This window comes from Xylocopa sonorina, chromosome 1 (assembly GCF_050948175.1).
Source record: "Xylocopa sonorina isolate GNS202 chromosome 1, iyXylSono1_principal, whole genome shotgun sequence".
Lineage (NCBI taxonomy): Eukaryota > Metazoa > Arthropoda > Insecta > Hymenoptera > Apidae > Xylocopa > Xylocopa sonorina.
Window position 1 is genome coordinate 8703624 of NC_135193.1, and position 16720 is coordinate 8720343.

The following is a 16720-nucleotide window of genomic DNA, read 5'->3' on the forward strand; positions in this document are numbered from 1 at the left end:
ACAGGCCGATAACACTACGCCAGAGACAGAAGAAACGACGCAGAAGCTGGCCGGTTCGTCGCGCTCTGTTCGCGCACTCCTTCCCCGCGTTTAAAACATCTCGTTCCTTTCTCTGTATTTTTCAACGTGTTCCTTTTCGTCTTTTTCACCTACGTGTAAATAAGATTCACTTGGGCTTTGTTTCCGATCTGTAACAATAAGGATCTGATGAGAAATATCTATTTAACCTAATGGTTTTGATAGTCACGATCATTTTAAATATGTTGAATGAAATATTTGATATCGAATGCATGTATTAATGTTAATCATTTGTTGGAAATTGACGATTGAAAGTTAGTAGTGAAAAACAAATTCTTGAAATTTTTTCACTTATTCTAACATAATTAGTATGTCATCCATTAATTTTAATAGCATATAAATAATGGTTGAAATTAACGGCTCACAGAGAACGGATCACAGAGAAATTCGTTCAGTCTTAAAGTGTGATACCAATACTATAGTTTTGAAAACGATATTATAAATTTTTCAGGCATACGTAAGCATGCGTTATCATATAGTTTTTCACATTACAATTGCGTAAATATTGACGTACATACTAACTGTAATAATACTTTTGTTCTAAATATAAAAGTTAAGTAAATCTTCTAAAAACTAAAAATAGATCAGAATACTTGATCCATACAGTAACTATAATGTATATAAGTTTAAAGATCGATCTATCTAGACATCATGAATAATAAATCCATTTAGAAATCAGATAAAAAGATTTACTATGAAGTGGCTCAAAAGTGTGGGATATTAAAGATCATTCATAAATTAGGAAAAATAATTTCAAAGCTTACTTTCATATTAAATCCGTATCTCGGATACATTGTTTTAATCGGCCTTTAAATCTCGTTGATTCGTTGAATCCCATTTCTAATTTTTGTAAACGAGACTTTAGTACTCGCAAGGAATATAAATAACTATTTATCGCAGTAATTTATTTAAATCTGTTGACATGAAATGGACGTTAAACAATTAAGGCAAAGGTAAAATTTCCTTACTTAAGGTTCGATGTGCATATAACGACGTTGAGATTATGGCGCACTCTGGTAGAATTCTTACAGATTAGAACTACCTATTTCGTCAACAATTTCAAATGATTGAAATGAATAAACAAACGAAAAACAGTATATAAATATCATATGTATACATACTGAAAAAATGTTCAGTTGCAAATCGTTGAAATATAGTTCTTCGCTTTTTTTTGTGCGCACTTCAGGGCACAATCAATAATAATGACTTATTTTTAAACGTTTCATGGATAATATAAATATATAAAGTAAGATTTAAACATTTTTATTATTTTATTTATCCACTCTAAAAAAATGATTCTTTAACATATACAAATATCAAAAATATTTGAAAGTTACAATGACTGGGAAAAGAAAAACCGAACAAAAAAGTGGAAGACGAGGTCGAGTTTCACCGTCTTCAATTCCACCAGCACAACGAAGGTTAGTTCATTATTTGAGAAACATATATGATCCAAATTATATAATATTCGACTTATATCACTTCAGAAATAATTAATTTACCATTTTTATGAAAAATGTACATTTTATAAATTAACAGGATATTTGAAGTAATTTCACTGAACCTATTTAAACGATTAACAAATAAACTATACATGTATACATATTTATATACTTTAATTGACTATAAAGATTTATTCTCATTATATATACACACATAAAAATATTTTGCATGAAATCATGCAATAGTGTATTTCATAAGATTCTATATGTTTGCGTAAAGATTAATAATAGAGTTTTAATTTCAATTAAAATGATTTTACAAATGAAAAACATTGTTCCCCGACTAACATAAAGTTGATATTTTTATTTAAGTAGTAATTTGATACCAAATGTGTGCGTATATATACCTGAAACCCATGAACCGATTCACTTAACGTTTATACGTATACCTAACGTTGTAGCCAACATCATGATTTGCATATTACATAGCGTGAAGTACACTCATAGTGGATAAAACAATCAATTTTATTTATAAACGTAATAAATCAGCAAAACCGAACGCTTCATTGAAAAACTTTTAAATTGATACGTTCAAATAGTTTATATAGTTCGATTTCCTTAGTTTATCGCTAATTTGGAAATCAACCGGTTTGTATTTATTTTCTGAAAGTTTACTTCCTGCCTTGTTCTGGAATGTTCATGGACTCTTTCTGAGCCTGCGCGATTGATTAGGTTGCGTAACGTACAGAGGTATAAAGAAATCATTGCAGTATCAGAAGAGGATTGTAAGAGTGTAGACGGTTGAAGACTACGAAGTTCCAAATACAAAAGATACGTTAAACATGCCACGACGTGGACGTGTATCTGCTCCTCCGCCAAGGACGTAAGTATATTATTTTAAATTGAATTCGTACGTGTAATCTCCTTTGAAATGGTATTTGAAAACATTAAACCGTCTACGTTACAATGTGACGCCATCTTAATCAAATTACGTGATTTTACAACTTCTTCCGCAAGTATGCGTAATCACAGAATGAAAATGAAGTTATTTATATTTTGTAGGGTCAGGCGTTCCGCAGCTCCTCCAGCTCCTGCCCCAGCCCCGGCCGCACACCCTCCAGCGCATGCTCCAGCATCAGCACCAATGACGCTTCAACAACCTCCATCCCTCATGGGACAAATGGCTGCCACTGCAGGAGGTGTAGCCATTGGTCATACCATCGGACATGCAGTAACTGGGCTCTTCAGTGGAGGCTCCAGTGAAGCTGCCGCTGCTACAGGTGGAGTGGCACCCGCTGCAGCACCAAGCACACCGTCGTCTGCACCTGCTGGTGGTGCTTGCGCATGGGAAGTAAAGCAATTCTTAGAATGTGCTCAGAATCAATCTGATCTTACATTGTGCGAAGGATTCAATGAGGCGCTTCGTCAGTGCAAAACTTCTCACAGTGAGTTTTAAATTATTTTTACTTACATATGTATCGTGCAGAATAAGTTGGTTAAATTTGTACTTTTTCTTTATTTCAGGCATAGCTTAAATGAATATTGTTCTAAAAACAAAGTAGCATTTGAACAATAGGACAAACGTATAAAAAGTTAACATCATGTGAATTAATTGAATAGGTCTTATAAATCAATGTTATACTAATTATTTCTCATATGTATCGAGGAAACATCTATGTATGCATGAAATTGGAAATAAATTGATTTCTCTGTATGTGCTTGTCGTTCGTTTATATTAAACCTTTCCTTTGTGTGTATATTGTAATTGTAATTTGTATGGTAACTCTTAAAATATGTAAAATAAAACTGTTTCTTACATAATCTACAATAGAATTATATAAGCAATGTACTTTACTCTTTTTTTCAACATCCTCTAATATAATTCAATTAAACTATATGTATATGTATCTACATAGGTTTATGACAAACACTACACCATCCCAATCTTGGACAAATAACAGTCAACCTTCAACTTTTCAATCCACTGCTAGTACTGCAGCAGGAGTTGCTGTTGGTTCTATTATAGTAAGTATTATGGGGTCATTGCAAGTATGATTTATTTCTTTTATTAAATGAAATTATGATTTGATCTGTATAAGGGCCAAGCGATTGGAAGCACACTTACTGATAACGCAAGGCATGTGTCCTCTACCGAACCAGAATCTATAACCAATCCTGCAGACACACAAGAACTATGTATTTCCGAAATTCAAGAATTCTTTAAATGCGCCTCAAGAAACGAAGATCTAGACGCGTGTAAAGCTTTTCATAATAATTGGTTAAAATGTCAAAATGTATTTAAACAATATCACAAGTAATCAATGTATAGGGATGAAACTGTGTCTTAAAAAAGGGACAAAATTGTAAGTGAGAAAAACCCTGACATATATGTAATAATCAAGGACATATAAAAAGTGAATGATTTAAGAACATAGTTTATTAACTTAACGCGGTTTTCAAAGACGGCCTTATACCCGACCAAAAGAGGCAGTTAAATGTGCAAGAAAAGGAATATGGTAGACTATCTTTTCTCTGTATTTAAGACGCGCATCACCACAAAACCTGCAACCGTTGCAACTGCAATTCCGAGTCCAGCCTTCCACCAGACGATGGAATCCCCTTGCATTAGTCCAAATTGATTTATATGTCTGAAATATTAAGAATTATTTTTCATAGCAATCACCTAAAGTCTATGAATTTTCCAATGTGAAAAAATTAGTGTATGTACGTATGTATTGCATCGCAGTGTAAGCACAACATGCTTCCCTATAATAAAATTTCAGTTTTTAATATTTAAATTTTATCGCAATTCATCACACACATAATTGAAAAAAATAACTAAATCAAGATTCTAAAAGTATATATTCAGTACAGAAAATTAAAGCTAAGATTCAAAGACCAATCATGTCTCATGCTCATGCAATAAAAGAAAATACTGATATCATTTCGTATTGTAAGTCGTGAGCATTCCGTGAAATTAACAAAAATTTATAATACGAACAAAAACCTTGAAAAAGAACTCCACCATTGAGTGGGTGAGGGTTTGACAAGCAACATGTGGACCATACGCCTCAAAGGACTGAAAAGATGTAAGACCTTGTTACGATAGTCTTAATCATGCGACATCCTCTAATGTGAGCAAATCGCCTAGCACATTTAATGAAAAAAAGATATTTGTATAAACGTGCAATAAATGAAAAAAAAATGTGATTCACGATTTGCTCAAGCTTACAATGCTTACGATGTTGCAAAAATTCAGACCAACCTGTCTCTGTAAAATAATACCCATGCTCCTTGAAAGCGGCTAAACATGAAATCTTTTTGTTAGTGTTTAATAATAATTCAATTTATGAAGAGAGGATATACTATTTATCTTAATACTTATAAAAGAGTACTGTACAAAAAAAGACATGTGGTAGCATCAAAACAAATGCATCACAACTCTGAGTTCATTTACCATATTTTCTTTCATAAGTAAAATCAAGTAAACGTGACTTTTTAAATAAAAATTCTTTTGGAGCACTTTTTTAAACTAATTATTTCTATATAAATAATCAATAATTTGAAGAGTTCAACTTACGGGAAAGCAGCCATAGTCGCTAGTTTAACGAAGATTTCACGTCGTACCGTACGGGAGATGCTATATGGTTGTGGTGGCATCAATTTGTACTTATTACAAAAACTTACTGGTTGCAACAAGTAATCTTGTTTCACTTCAGAAAGATCACTCTTGTTTGCCACTATAAGAACAGGAATCTTACTATCTGCAAAATATTTCTGCAAAATATAATACAATTTAATTGTACAGAATTGCGAAGTACTATTATATACATTTTTATATGAACCCATGCAACGAAACACTTACAATATAAATTCGTGCAATATACTCAAACGATTTGGGATTACTGGCATCGTAAACAAGAGCTGCCGCATCACACTGAATTTGTGCTGGAGTTAATGCGTCCTGAACATTAAGTATGTTTATGTCTCGCAGAATTATTGTCTTTTCTTGACCATATACATGTACCGTATTTACAGTAACTTGTGAATTTGGCGGCACTACTTCATCGGTTAATTTCTAAAATTACGTTGACGTATTATTTAGATGTCTCATTAAACATACATTTCAGTACTGTAGCACAATATTTACGAATTTACGGACACAGATACCTCAAGTTTAGGGTCAATAAACGTTCTACAGAGTGTTGTCTTTCCACTGCTTTTTGGACCAATTACATGACAACTATAAACATTTCTACTAGATTGTTTTTTCGCCAAGTCTAATTTTTTCTCTCGTGTAACGACAATTGCATTTGTCTGGCATTCGTTATTATACATATTGTATCCAAGATATGCCATATATTCCAATGTTTTCCGTACATTTGTAAGGGTCAATAATGCCCATTGACACATATATCCTTGAAATGTGATCCATCCCTATTACATGTAGCAAATTTAAAAAAAAGTAAATAAAAAGACATTACAGGATGATAATACTGGATAAGAAATGTACCTTTTCATTAGTTGGTACGGTATATTTATATTCATCTCCCCAAGGTGGAGTCAGACAACGCGAAAACAATGATCCCATTTCTGATGGAGATAGAGCACCATCCTGGTCTCGATCATGTTGCATAAATAACAATCTCAAAAATTCCTGCCCTTTATGTGATAATTCAGTAGTACATCCAATAGGAACCTTTAATCTATAGAGCACATTGAAATTACAATGTAAACGAAACGTTTGTGATATATTTCATTAATTGTGTACTAACGGCGGATGAATGTATTCTTTAGACATCTGCAACTCATTATCGTATCCAAATTTTCTTAACACAGCCCACGTAGTTTCATTTCTTCCACGCTGTATGAATAAGCACTGGAGGTACATAAAACCTATAAATAATAAAGGTATTATTATTTTGTTTCTATCTGAAACACAATAATACAAAGTACCTCTCATAGTAACACATCCAGAACAAATGCCATCTTGAATATTTTTGGATAAAACAGCTTTTACATCTTCCAAAACTTGTGGTTGTAATGGAGTATTAAAGCACCACTGTTGAAATGCATTTAATTCCATATCATTTAGCAAGCCATCATTGTCCAGGTCACATATCTACGTGAAATGAAATACAAATGTACAATTTATACAATACAGATATTGCATATAAAAAATATTTAATGATATGAACTTACTTTAAAAATTCTTTGTAGTGCGATTTTACATTCTTCTGTAAGCTAAACATATAGTGTTATATTAAAAAGGTGTTTAACAATTTTTTTAGATTACATTCATATACAATAAATTTTACCTCCTGAGTATCATAATTGTAAAGAGGTGTAGTGGGATGTAAAACTGCTTTTTGTGCATAATAAAATGTTTCGGAAACGTTTTGTAATGTTTTGGCAGAGCACTGTAAAAAATGAGATACAAACTGTTATCATTACCCATTAGTTACTTAGAAACTTAACTGATCAACTCCATCAATCCATGTTAATTACTTAGTTGTAATAAAGTTTAATGTTAACTCTATATACTTTGGTATTAAACTTTTACAAAACACAGAGTTGATCAGAATAACTTATTACAGACTTGTGTCATATGATTCAATATAATTAGAACTTTTCATTACCTCAATACAACTCTCAATTTCAGTGAATTCTTTCATTATGGGATAAACAGCCTGAAAATAGAATAGAATCAATATGTATAAGTGACTGAAATAATATATTACGAATTTCATTTAATTCAATGAACCTCGATAGTGGAATAATCAAGAAGATCAATCTTATTTCCCACAAGAACTACCGGGCAACGATTATTCGTTGAACATTTTCTGATCAATGGCAACCAATAAGTAGCTACCCTGTCCAATGTGTCATCCTCAACAACGGAATATACAACACAAATTACATGTGCTTTTTGAATTTCCTCAGCTAATTGATCTTCTGTCTGCTCAGCAGCTGTAACGTAATAGCATCAAATGAAACCAATACACCAGTGTGCGATTATCATAAAAAACATCATACAAATATGATTACACACCTGAATAATCTACAATGTGCGTAGGTACCTGTTCCGGCGTAACATCCGCCGGAATAGTGATTTCTTCTGCTTTACAGGGCACATCCTCCGCGTACTCCTCGCTAACTAACGATAATATCAAAGAAGTCTTACCGACTTCACGATCACCGATTAACAGTATTCTGACATTGCGCCTAGGCGCGACTGGATATTGCACCATACTGACTTTAATATAAAGCAGTTATCGCACTTAACAGCGGCATTCACCGCTTAATTTCTTAAGGGCATTTTCGTTACTTTCAGCAGAAACGAAGCTTTCTCTAGCTTGCACCTAACCTATAACCTGCACCTTACCACGACATCGGTAAACGAAACGTCACTTGTCGCTAATTCCCCGATCTTTCACGACGACATTTTTTATCTGAGATTACGATCTCCGATCAGAAACAACAATACGATAATCCTGATCCGTGTATATAGAGAAAAGCGTTGTTTCACCCGCTGCGATTGAACCTGTGCTTCGAGGGTGGTCTTTTCAAGGTTACGTTCAGTATTTTAAATGACAGTATACACATAGAAAATGTGCGCATGTGAACGTATGAAAGCGGCTAAGGGAAACGAAAAAGCATTTCTGCATAGGAAATGATCCGGGAAATTCTTTCCTTTTCATAATTCATAGATTGTTAAATGAAGCAAACCGAACAGAAAATACATCTATTTTTGTACGAAATTCATGGATTCTCAGTACACGTATTTGAATTGCATGCTGCACTAGTTATACGTGAACTTCAAAGAAATCGATAATGCTCAAATATTTCGGCATTTAAGATCGACCGTCGTACGTACTATTTTTTTAAAATAACAAGTATAAATTTATGTGTTCTTTTTATTTTATTTGTACGGCTTTCCCTTTTTATTGTGTTAATAAAATTCATTAACAATTGAAGTGATTCAAATATGTCGCTATAATTATAATACCAATTTTAATAGCTATATTGGTATATAGTTGCAGAGTTATTTATTAACTTCAAACGACATAGCAGCAAGAGTATGGCCGCGTTTTCCAGGCGGTAGAAGAAAGAAATGTTGTGTTAAAATACACTGCTTTTATACGACAAATTATATCTTTAGTTTCTGAAAATTCTTGCACAGTTAAAAGCAAATTATTGCATCAACTTAATAAAATAAAAAGTAGCGACGATATACATGGTGAAATGAGAGAAAAAAGGTTGATTGATTACGCTGTTATTATCTAAAACGAAAGCAATTTTTGTTTTTTATATTATCACTTTATGTACGATTTCTTTTTGCATATGCAATTATTCGTAATTATCTGCATGTCATCGTGGCAGAGCTAAAAAGAAAAACAAAAAAATTCATTACTAAAATAAATGTTTTAAACAACATTGTATTCATTATATATCATTCTTAGTAATACATTAAATATAAACTATTGATCAAATTATTACATGTATTAAATATATTATCAAAATTTCTTATTTCGTGAAATTATACGGAGGAAAAAAAAAGAGGGGAAAGAAATTTAATATAGAATGAAATGAAAATAAAAAATAATAAATAGTTGAAGTTTATATAATGTAATGCATTCAATTAAATATTTTTATAGGAACTTTTATATATCGGTAATACAAAAAAGCATATTTTCGATAAAAGACGAAAAACAAAGATATCTTCATTATTTTATCCGCTTGTTAAGTATCTTGGAAAAATTGGTGGCTGATATATTTTTACATGCTTTTTTGTGTGTACCCCCCAGGGATATAAAAATATAGTCGAACGATTTAAGAGGTAAACAAAGCGATAACCTTTGCACATATAGTCACCTGTGAGTTCAAAAGACATACTATCTTGCAGTTTTATTCCGCGCGCGCAGATACCGATGACCCTCAACATTTTGTACTCTGGAACTGTATTAAAAATGTTGCAAAGACTTTGTTGATTTACAAAACGATATATTAAAAATTAATATATATTGTTTATATAATAAAAATACTATACAAATGTTGTACTTTTCTTTATCATCCCCTTTCCTTACCTTCATATGATATTTATTACTACTTAATAAAATTAAATTAGAAATACGAAGCACCAATATTATAAAAGTCTATTCTCTTTGAGACATCGTTTTGCCTTTGTAAGAGATACTGAAAGAGATAAATTTTAATGTGTAGACGCAACATAAGTAATTATATTGTAGCGAAATAGCAAACAAAGCTTCTATAAAATATTTAAATAAACATAGCTGGGTAAAGGGCACCAAATTTTCGTGATGATAAATATCAACATTTAACCTTCGGTTTAACGCCAAATATATTCGAAATAGCAAAGGATATCGCGGGTAGACTGCGAAATCTTGAGGGAGGTGGGTCGGCAGGTCGCCGATAAACCCCTTCTTTGATGGATTTTTGGTATAAAAGACTGGCCGAACAGGCAGTCAGCATCGCATCACATCACTGGACTACACAATGAGGTGCTTGATTGTCCTGTTAACATTAGTGGCCTTAGGGGTTTGCAGCAGTAACAGACATGCTGGTAAGTTTCTATCGAGATTTATGACTTTTGAAATTTTGAACTCTCAAACTATTTTATTCAGAACCACTTTCTGCTTTCTTTTCCTCTGAAATTTTAAAACTTTGATTTTTTATTGTATTATTATAGCGATATAGTATAGATAGATATTAAATATATTTAATATGATATATACTCTATTATGTTAATGTTACTTCTTGGCAAGAAATTTACCTTATTACTTTTGGTCTTAAAAATTCGCTCTTATTTTTTCTAGCTAATCAAGGTCTGCTCCAGAAACAACAAAATATCATCCAACTTCTCCAAAAGATCTCACAGCCAGTCCCCAATCAACAACTACAGAACCTTGGCACTACTTATGACATTGTAGGCAATGCTCATCAGTACAACAATCCCATAATTGTCAAGTACTATGCAGGCGCTGTACAAGCTGGCTTGGTACAACCGCAAGGTACAAGCTATAGCAATTCGATCAGTCAGCTTCGCAAGGAAGTTTCCCTCCTCTACAGGATCTTATTGGGTGCTAAGGACTACCAGACCTTCCTTAAGACTGCTGCATGGGCTCGCGTTCATGTGAACGAATTACAATTTGTTACGGTATAAAAACTGCACAAACAAAAGTTGAACAATTTATAGTACCTTGTATCTAATTTTAATTTTATTTATTTCATTTTCCTATGCATTCAAATAGGCTTTGAACGCTGCTGTTCTCTCTCGTCAAGATACTCAAGGTGTCATCCTTCCACCACCTTATGAAGTTTTGCCTCAGTACTATTTGGATTCTAGAATTATACAGGAAGCTCAAAATATCGCTATTCAAGAAGTGCAACAAGGAACCGCTGAAAACATCCTCATCCCTGTCAATTCTTCTGCACTTTTGTCTCCTAGTGAACAACAACTTTCTTATTTCACTCAGGATGTTGGTCTTGCTGCATACTATGCCTATGTTAACCTTGCTGGACACATCTTACAGGATGTAAATATTTCAAATATAATGATCAAATATCTTCATGTGTGATATTGAAAGTAACAATATTTTTTTAAACAATAGGATCAACAACAGCAGCAACAACAACAACAACAACAACAACCCTTGACACAACAGCAATACCAGCAACAAATTGTAGGAAAGTACTTGCAGCAAGGGCAAGGCCACGGTCAACAAGGACAACAAAATATCATTGGTCATGGAGCTCAATACTTGTACCTTCATCAACAACTGTTGGCAAACTACGAGCTGAACCGTCTTTCTAACGGACTTGGGCCGATCCATGAAATTGACTATAACAACGTACAAGCTCCTTACCAACCGCACCTCCGCAATCTCAATGGACTCGAATTCCCAGGACGCCCTGAGAACCTTCAACTCCAGCCCCAGAAGAACAAACTTATCCAGCATGTTAGAGCTTTGGAGAAAAGACTGGTAGACGCTATTGACTCTGGTCTTGCTGTTACCCCACAAGGTCTCTTGCTTTCCTTATATCAACCACAAGGTGTGAACATGCTTGGTGATTTAATCGAAGGTTGTGGCAAGAGCATTAACCCAAGGTTAGTACTCCTGCGTATAATATTATTTAAAATCATATGGCTGTGTGCCTAATACCAGTTTGTTTTTTCCATCTCAAACAGGTACTATGGAAGTCTTCAGGCTGCAGCTCGTAAACTACTTGGTAATGCTCCCGAAGTTCAGAATATCTGGGATTACACACCATCGGCTCTCGAACTTGGAGAAACTGCCGTTCATGATCCAGCCTTCTATCAATTATACAAGAAAGTTATGAATCTCTACAAGAGATACCAACAATCTCTGCCTGCCTACCAATATAATGACCTCATCCTGCCCGGTGTTGCTATCCAAGACGTCGAAGTTAGCCAGCTTGTCACTCTCTTCACTGATTACTGCATTGATCTCGACGCAGTCACCCAGTCTAGCCAACAGCAGCAACAACAACAACAACAACAGCAGCAGCAGCAGCAGCAGCAGCAGCAGCAACAACAGCAGCAGCAACAACAACAGCAGCAGCAGCAACAACAAGATGACGAAGATGTTCAACAGGTCAAGGCTTGTCTGAAGAGATTGGACCACCAACCATACACATACCAAATCACGGTCCACAGCGAACAAAATGTTCAAAATGCAGTCGTTCGAGTCTTCCTTGGTCCCAAGCAAGACTACCAAGGCAAACCCATAAGCATTTCTCAGAACCGACAGCTCTTCGTTCAACTTGACCAATTCATCCAAAATCGTAAGTTTTAATGTTCTCCTGTAATCATGATCGATTTGTGAACAATTAGCAATGATTTATTTTTTCACCTTCATTCTTTCCTTAGTTCACTCTGGACAGAACATCATCGTCAGAAATTCCCAACAGGCCAATGGTCAAAGCGCCGACTGGCCATCTTGGCAACAAATTCAACAGGGTGTCAATGCTGCTATCCGATCCCAGCAACCGTTCTTCACTACCGAGGTTTCTAAATTGTTTTAATTGATCTTCTTGAATAATTAAAAAGTATGAAAAATGTAGAATAGGTTCTCTAAATTAAATGTATTTTTACAGCCACACCAGATCTTCAGCTTCCCCGCTAGGTTGTCTCTTCCTAAAGGTCAGCAACAAGGTTTCCCACTTCAGCTTCTCGTTGTAATCTCTGGTCAGAATCCGCTTAACGTTCCGCACGGACCAGTGATCCCTGAACAAGACTTGACTTATCAAGCTCAGCAATACCAGATCGTGAGCCCGCAACAATATCAGCAACTGAAACAACAAAATCAAGCGACCGTTGGAATTCAACAGAATGTGGAAGTCCTTCCTGAAAATTTGGCCATTACTCAGCAACAAATTCCAGGTGCAGTATCAACAGTAATGAGATGACGACGTTCATTGCATAACGTCACTAATCATGTATATTATTTGCTCCTTACAGCCGTCAGGAATCATTACGCTAATGTCTACACTAAATACCACGGTCAATACCCGAACACCCAAATCCAAAACCCTGTTGGCGAAGGAGATGACATGACATACACTATCCAAGGAGTTGGTGTCATCAACGGAGGAGTATCCGGACAAGGATTGGGATTACACGGACAAAATATCGCTGGCCAATCGGCTCAACAACAAATGCAACAAGCTCAACAGATTCAGCAACAAATACAGCAGGCAACAGCGGCGGCAGTAGCAGGACAACAGGGACAATGGTCAAACCAGGCCGCACAAATGATCTATGGAGGACAACAACAATTACACCATGGACAACATATTAATAAGTGGTCTCAATCTCACATTGGTCAATCTGTACAGTCTGGTCAACAAGGACTGCAAGGTATGCAACAAGGTCTGCAAGGTGCACAAGGTGTACGACAGGGCATGATGCAAGGTGTTCAAGGTGTCCAAGGAGTTCAAGGAGTCCAAGGAGTCCAAGGAGCTCAAGGTGTCCGAGGCGTTCATGGAGTTCAAGGTGTCCAAGGTGTTCAAGGTGTCCAAGGTGTCCAACAAGGTCTTCAGAATGGACAACAAGGAATTCAAGGTTCGGTACAAGGCATGATGGCTGGTCTGCAAGGTGTACAGCCAGCATGGAATGTTGGACAAGGTGTACAGCAAGCATGGAATGTTGGACAAGGTGTTCAAGGCGTGAAAGTACCATACGGCATGCAAGGCGCACAAGGAACTGGTAAAGCTCAATGGCAAGGTACTCTGGTCCAAGGTGCAATCTCCGGAACTGGCATCGTCGCTAGCGGACAGCAACACGGTGGTGGCTTCCAGGGTATCTACGCTAACGAACAGACTGTTCAGGATTCATCTGTCAGCGAAAACAACCAGAACAAACCAATTTCCCAGATCATTGGTGGTGCCATCTCACTTGACGGCAAACCCCTTGGTTTCCCACTGGAGAGACCTTTGACTCCTGGTGCTCTTTCCGTTCCCAACATCTTCGTGAAAGAAGTTCTCGTCTTCCACCAGGGACAACCCACCAACGACATCACTCAGTAAATGTTCCTACATGGTGAAGCGCGCGGCATCGTTAGAAACTGTATGCAAATGGTTTATATACGACGGACTTAGCGCGCCTAAGCATTAACAATTAAAGAAAAAGATTTATTGATGTATCAATTTTAATGAATAAATTGCTGTAAAGAGCAAACGTTTATTATATAATCTGACCTGCTACGCCTTACACATATTCTTCAAGCACAACCATTTCTTCCTATTATTAGTTTTAGTCGGATAGGATTTTCAATACTCGAGAAATAAAAGTTTTAAGTAATGATTTTATTAAACAAATTCTAAGATCCTATCGACGAAATATTCGACGAATATATTAAAACAATATTTTAGGTGTACTGTCTTCGACATCGCTCTGTCAGTTGCCCTAAATCACGATCACTCTCCAGTCATCATCTCCATGAATTCTAAAAGTATAAAAGTCATATAATTTCACTGGCGAGTGCTATACAGAAATTTCACAATTGGAAATAAAAAACAAAATCGAACATCGTACCATCAAAGTCAACCGTGCCCGATCCATCAGTATCAATCTCGGCAATTATACCATCCAAGTCCGCGCTGGTAAGTTTGTCATCGAGAGCGGCAAGAATCTCTTTCAATGTAGCCGTTGTGATGTATCCGTTCCCTTCGCGATCGTACAAACGGAAGGCCTCTTTCAGTTCTTCTTGCATCGCCTCGGCATCTTCCTCCTCCAAGAATCGGCCAGCGATTCTGCAGAACACATCAAAATTCACCTTACCGGTTCGTTCCGGGTCATTCTCTTCGATCAAAGCATTCAACTCAGCGTCGTCGAACAATTGACCCATTGTGTTTAATATCGTCGAAATCTTCAAGGTATCTATGAACCCACTCTTCGTCGTGTCAAACATTTGAAACGCCTTTCGCATTACGGCCATTTTTTGCTCGTCTTCCTCCTGAAAATCGTCAATCCAATTTGTACCAGATTTTTCATACAAAAGAGAAAAAGATTCATCTATAACTAATTTCTTGCGATTTTATCCTTCGACGATTATTGTAGATATTTATTTCACTTTTACGTAAGAAAGCGTCACTAATGATTCGTTATGGATTAAAGAAACGTAGATAGAACACAGATATTCTCATCGAAGATGACAAAGAGCGTACGTTCACGCGACTCTTACCATGGTGACAGATATCTCGCACGGCGGACGATGGATACCTGAAGTGCCGCGGCTTTTCCGTCCCAGTATAAAGACATCCACCGCGTCTGGTAAACCAGCTAGAAAACCAGTGGGCGCAAAAATAGAGCGACGCGACGAAAAATGAAATATGTTATAAGTGGGTCCTCTCCGTAATGTCGGAAGGCCGACGCTAAATCAAACAAGACCACGTTTAGATGCACGTTGCTCACCTGTACACTTTGATTCTTAAATTATATCGACGGGACGCGGTGGTTGTCGCGTTATTACTGGATCGCGGATTATTTTCATCCACTACAACAACGACTGCGTTTCTCCGCAGGATATTTACAGACAGGAATAACATTGGGATTACGTTTTGTACGCCGGATTAAACGTGAAACATAGTGGAAAGTGAGAACTATGGCCGCATAAATAGCAGATGTTCATTCATAAAACGCTCGAGGACAAAAAACTGGAAATTTATCTTGGCAAATGCGCTATGCACATTTTTGAATGCTTGGTAACGATTTCATTAATGTGCTGCTCGCAGTATGTGATCGTCCAACTCTTTAAATAAATCTATCTATCTCATTTTAGCGCAAATGATTATAATTCCTGCGCGTGGATAACAAACGTGAATCTGCGTGCAATTTTCAGACCCGTCGCCGTTCTTAGATCCAGCTGCCCACGCATTGCAAACCATTACACCACCTCCTAACCGGACTGCTAAAATATAACGAGTCCACGGACTCTTTCAAGAAGATTCATCAGCGACTCTCATGCGTTTTCCAGACACGAGAAAATAGGCGGAATGCTATTTTTCGTGAACGCGGACGGCATTTAACTCTGTCTAGACATACATAAATCATATCAGTACAATCGTGCTAATAAGTAATGAATAAGTATTATTTATTCTAATCGCTATTGAAATAATATTAATCGTATCATTCAGCGATATAATTAAAGTCAAGAAAATCATTTACTGAGTTATTACTAAATTAACAATACGAAGAAACGCGGTATTCTCTAGATAGGTTGCTATCATTGAAGGATAAGTCTCTGGCTATAAATAATGCTAAGCGATCAATCAACCGCGATAGATACGTACATATAAGATTTTCGTATTGGGCGTCAGTCGAACGCAAAGTGTTTGTACTAGTCCTGTTTTCATTCAGTTGGTGTTCCATTCGAAACGACAGCTGTACTTATTATAGGATGATCGGCCAACGTTATACGTAAATTTGTCTCATTAGAAATATTTTAGGTGCCAGCACATCAGCTTCATCTTCAGCTTCATCATCATCATCATTATCATCATCATCATCATCATCATCATCATCATCATCATCATCATCATCATCATCATCGTCGTCGTCGTCGTCGTCGTCTCGTCCTCGTCGTCGTTGTCTCAAGTGATGTTCATCACGCGTTACTATCATCAATGTTCACTGAGGAGTGACAACGGCACTTCGA

The 16720-nt window shown here is 36.0% G+C and overlaps 5 protein-coding genes across 10 annotated transcripts; 3 read left to right on the forward strand and 2 right to left on the reverse strand.

The window, feature by feature from the left end:
* Nucleotides 1–1149: 1149 nt before the first annotated feature.
* On the forward strand, nucleotides 1150–3888 carry LOC143424370 (uncharacterized). Its single transcript, XM_076896391.1, has 3 exons — nucleotides 1150–1499; nucleotides 3437–3545; nucleotides 3620–3888. Exons 1-3 carry the CDS (start codon nucleotides 1417–1419, stop codon nucleotides 3836–3838), a joined length of 411 nt encoding a protein of 136 aa, XP_076752506.1. The 5' UTR covers nucleotides 1150–1416; the 3' UTR covers nucleotides 3839–3888.
* Chchd2 (Coiled-coil-helix-coiled-coil-helix domain containing 2) lies at nucleotides 2246–3234 on the forward strand. Its single transcript, XM_076896381.1, has 3 exons — nucleotides 2246–2403; nucleotides 2583–2965; nucleotides 3045–3234. Exons 1-3 carry the CDS (start codon nucleotides 2363–2365, stop codon nucleotides 3053–3055), a joined length of 435 nt encoding a protein of 144 aa, XP_076752496.1. The 5' UTR covers nucleotides 2246–2362; the 3' UTR covers nucleotides 3056–3234.
* A 42-nt stretch (nucleotides 3889–3930) lies between the features above and the next one.
* Miro (mitochondrial Rho GTPase) lies at nucleotides 3931–8109 on the reverse strand. Of its 4 annotated transcripts, none has more exons than XM_076896303.1 (14): nucleotides 7573–8109; nucleotides 7285–7490; nucleotides 7160–7210; nucleotides 6839–6940; nucleotides 6723–6764; nucleotides 6477–6642; nucleotides 6296–6416; nucleotides 6034–6226; nucleotides 5691–5957; nucleotides 5386–5598; nucleotides 5101–5297; nucleotides 4786–4824; nucleotides 4528–4599; nucleotides 3931–4168 (listed from the first exon to the last, which is right to left on the reverse strand). In XM_076896303.1, the coding sequence occupies exons 1-14, from the start codon at nucleotides 7769–7771 to the stop codon at nucleotides 4042–4044; spliced, it is 1995 nt and encodes a 664-aa protein (XP_076752418.1). In that variant the 5' UTR covers nucleotides 7772–8109; the 3' UTR covers nucleotides 3931–4041. The 4 variants fall into 4 exon arrangements, with proteins under 4 accessions (XP_076752418.1, XP_076752410.1, XP_076752424.1 ...); XM_076896295.1 differs by having other exon boundaries at nucleotides 4522–4599; XM_076896309.1 differs by lacking the exon at nucleotides 4528–4599.
* A 1786-nt stretch (nucleotides 8110–9895) lies between these two features.
* Hex110 (hexamerin 110) lies at nucleotides 9896–14241 on the forward strand. 3 transcript variants are annotated; one of them, XM_076909450.1, is made up of 10 exons: nucleotides 9902–10104; nucleotides 10358–10698; nucleotides 10793–11077; nucleotides 11153–11649; nucleotides 11731–12347; nucleotides 12433–12569; nucleotides 12660–12945; nucleotides 13024–13485; nucleotides 13567–13659; nucleotides 13690–14241. In XM_076909450.1, the coding sequence occupies exons 1-10, from the start codon at nucleotides 10038–10040 to the stop codon at nucleotides 14088–14090; spliced, it is 3186 nt and encodes a 1061-aa protein (XP_076765565.1). In that variant the 5' UTR covers nucleotides 9902–10037; the 3' UTR covers nucleotides 14091–14241. The 3 variants fall into 3 exon arrangements, with proteins under 3 accessions (XP_076765563.1, XP_076765565.1, XP_076765564.1); XM_076909449.1 differs by having other exon boundaries at nucleotides 9908–10104; nucleotides 13024–13659; XM_076909448.1 differs by having other exon boundaries at nucleotides 9896–10104; nucleotides 13024–14241.
* Nucleotides 14242–14351: 110 nt separating this feature from the next.
* On the reverse strand, nucleotides 14352–15407 carry Tpnc25d (Troponin C at 25D). Its single transcript, XM_076909451.1, has 3 exons — nucleotides 15248–15407; nucleotides 14599–15019; nucleotides 14352–14509 (listed from the first exon to the last, which is right to left on the reverse strand). Exons 1-3 carry the CDS (start codon nucleotides 15248–15250, stop codon nucleotides 14481–14483), a joined length of 453 nt encoding a protein of 150 aa, XP_076765566.1. The 5' UTR covers nucleotides 15251–15407; the 3' UTR covers nucleotides 14352–14480.
* Between the last annotated feature and the right edge of the window lie 1313 nt (nucleotides 15408–16720).

Excerpts from the sequence above, each read along its gene's own strand:
- LOC143424370 (XM_076896391.1), top strand. The coding sequence starts at position 1,417 with ATGACTGGGAAAAGAAAAACCGAACAAAAAAGTGGAAGACGAGGTCGA. Across the intron at positions 1,500-3,436 it reads ATTCCACCAGCACAACGAAG|GTTTATGACAAACACTACAC; the intron begins GTTAGTTCATTA and ends GTATCTACATAG. Across the intron at positions 3,546-3,619 it reads TTGCTGTTGGTTCTATTATA|GGCCAAGCGATTGGAAGCAC; the intron begins GTAAGTATTATG and ends GATCTGTATAAG.
- Chchd2 (XM_076896381.1), top strand. The coding sequence starts at position 2,363 with ATGCCACGACGTGGACGTGTATCTGCTCCTCCGCCAAGGAC. Across the intron at positions 2,404-2,582 it reads TCTGCTCCTCCGCCAAGGAC|GGTCAGGCGTTCCGCAGCTC; the intron begins GTAAGTATATTA and ends TATATTTTGTAG.
- Miro (XM_076896295.1), bottom strand. The coding sequence starts at position 7,771 with ATGGTGCAATATCCAGTCGCGCCTAGGCGCAATGTCAGAATACTGTTA. Across the intron at positions 5,298-5,385 it reads ATATTGCACGAATTTATATT|AAATATTTTGCAGATAGTAA; the intron begins GTAAGTGTTTCG and ends TATATTTTGCAG. Across the intron at positions 4,825-5,100 it reads GCGACTATGGCTGCTTTCCC|CCGCTTTCAAGGAGCATGGG; the intron begins GTAAGTTGAACT and ends TTTCATGTTTAG.
- Hex110 (XM_076909448.1), top strand. The coding sequence starts at position 10,038 with ATGAGGTGCTTGATTGTCCTGTTAACATTAGTGGCCTTAGGGGTTTGC. Across the intron at positions 10,105-10,357 it reads CAGCAGTAACAGACATGCTG|CTAATCAAGGTCTGCTCCAG; the intron begins GTAAGTTTCTAT and ends TATTTTTTCTAG. Across the intron at positions 12,348-12,432 it reads TGACCAATTCATCCAAAATC|TTCACTCTGGACAGAACATC; the intron begins GTAAGTTTTAAT and ends TTCTTTCCTTAG.
- Tpnc25d (XM_076909451.1), bottom strand. Across the intron at positions 14,510-14,598 it reads GGGCACGGTTGACTTTGATG|AATTCATGGAGATGATGACT; the intron begins GTACGATGTTCG and ends TTATACTTTTAG.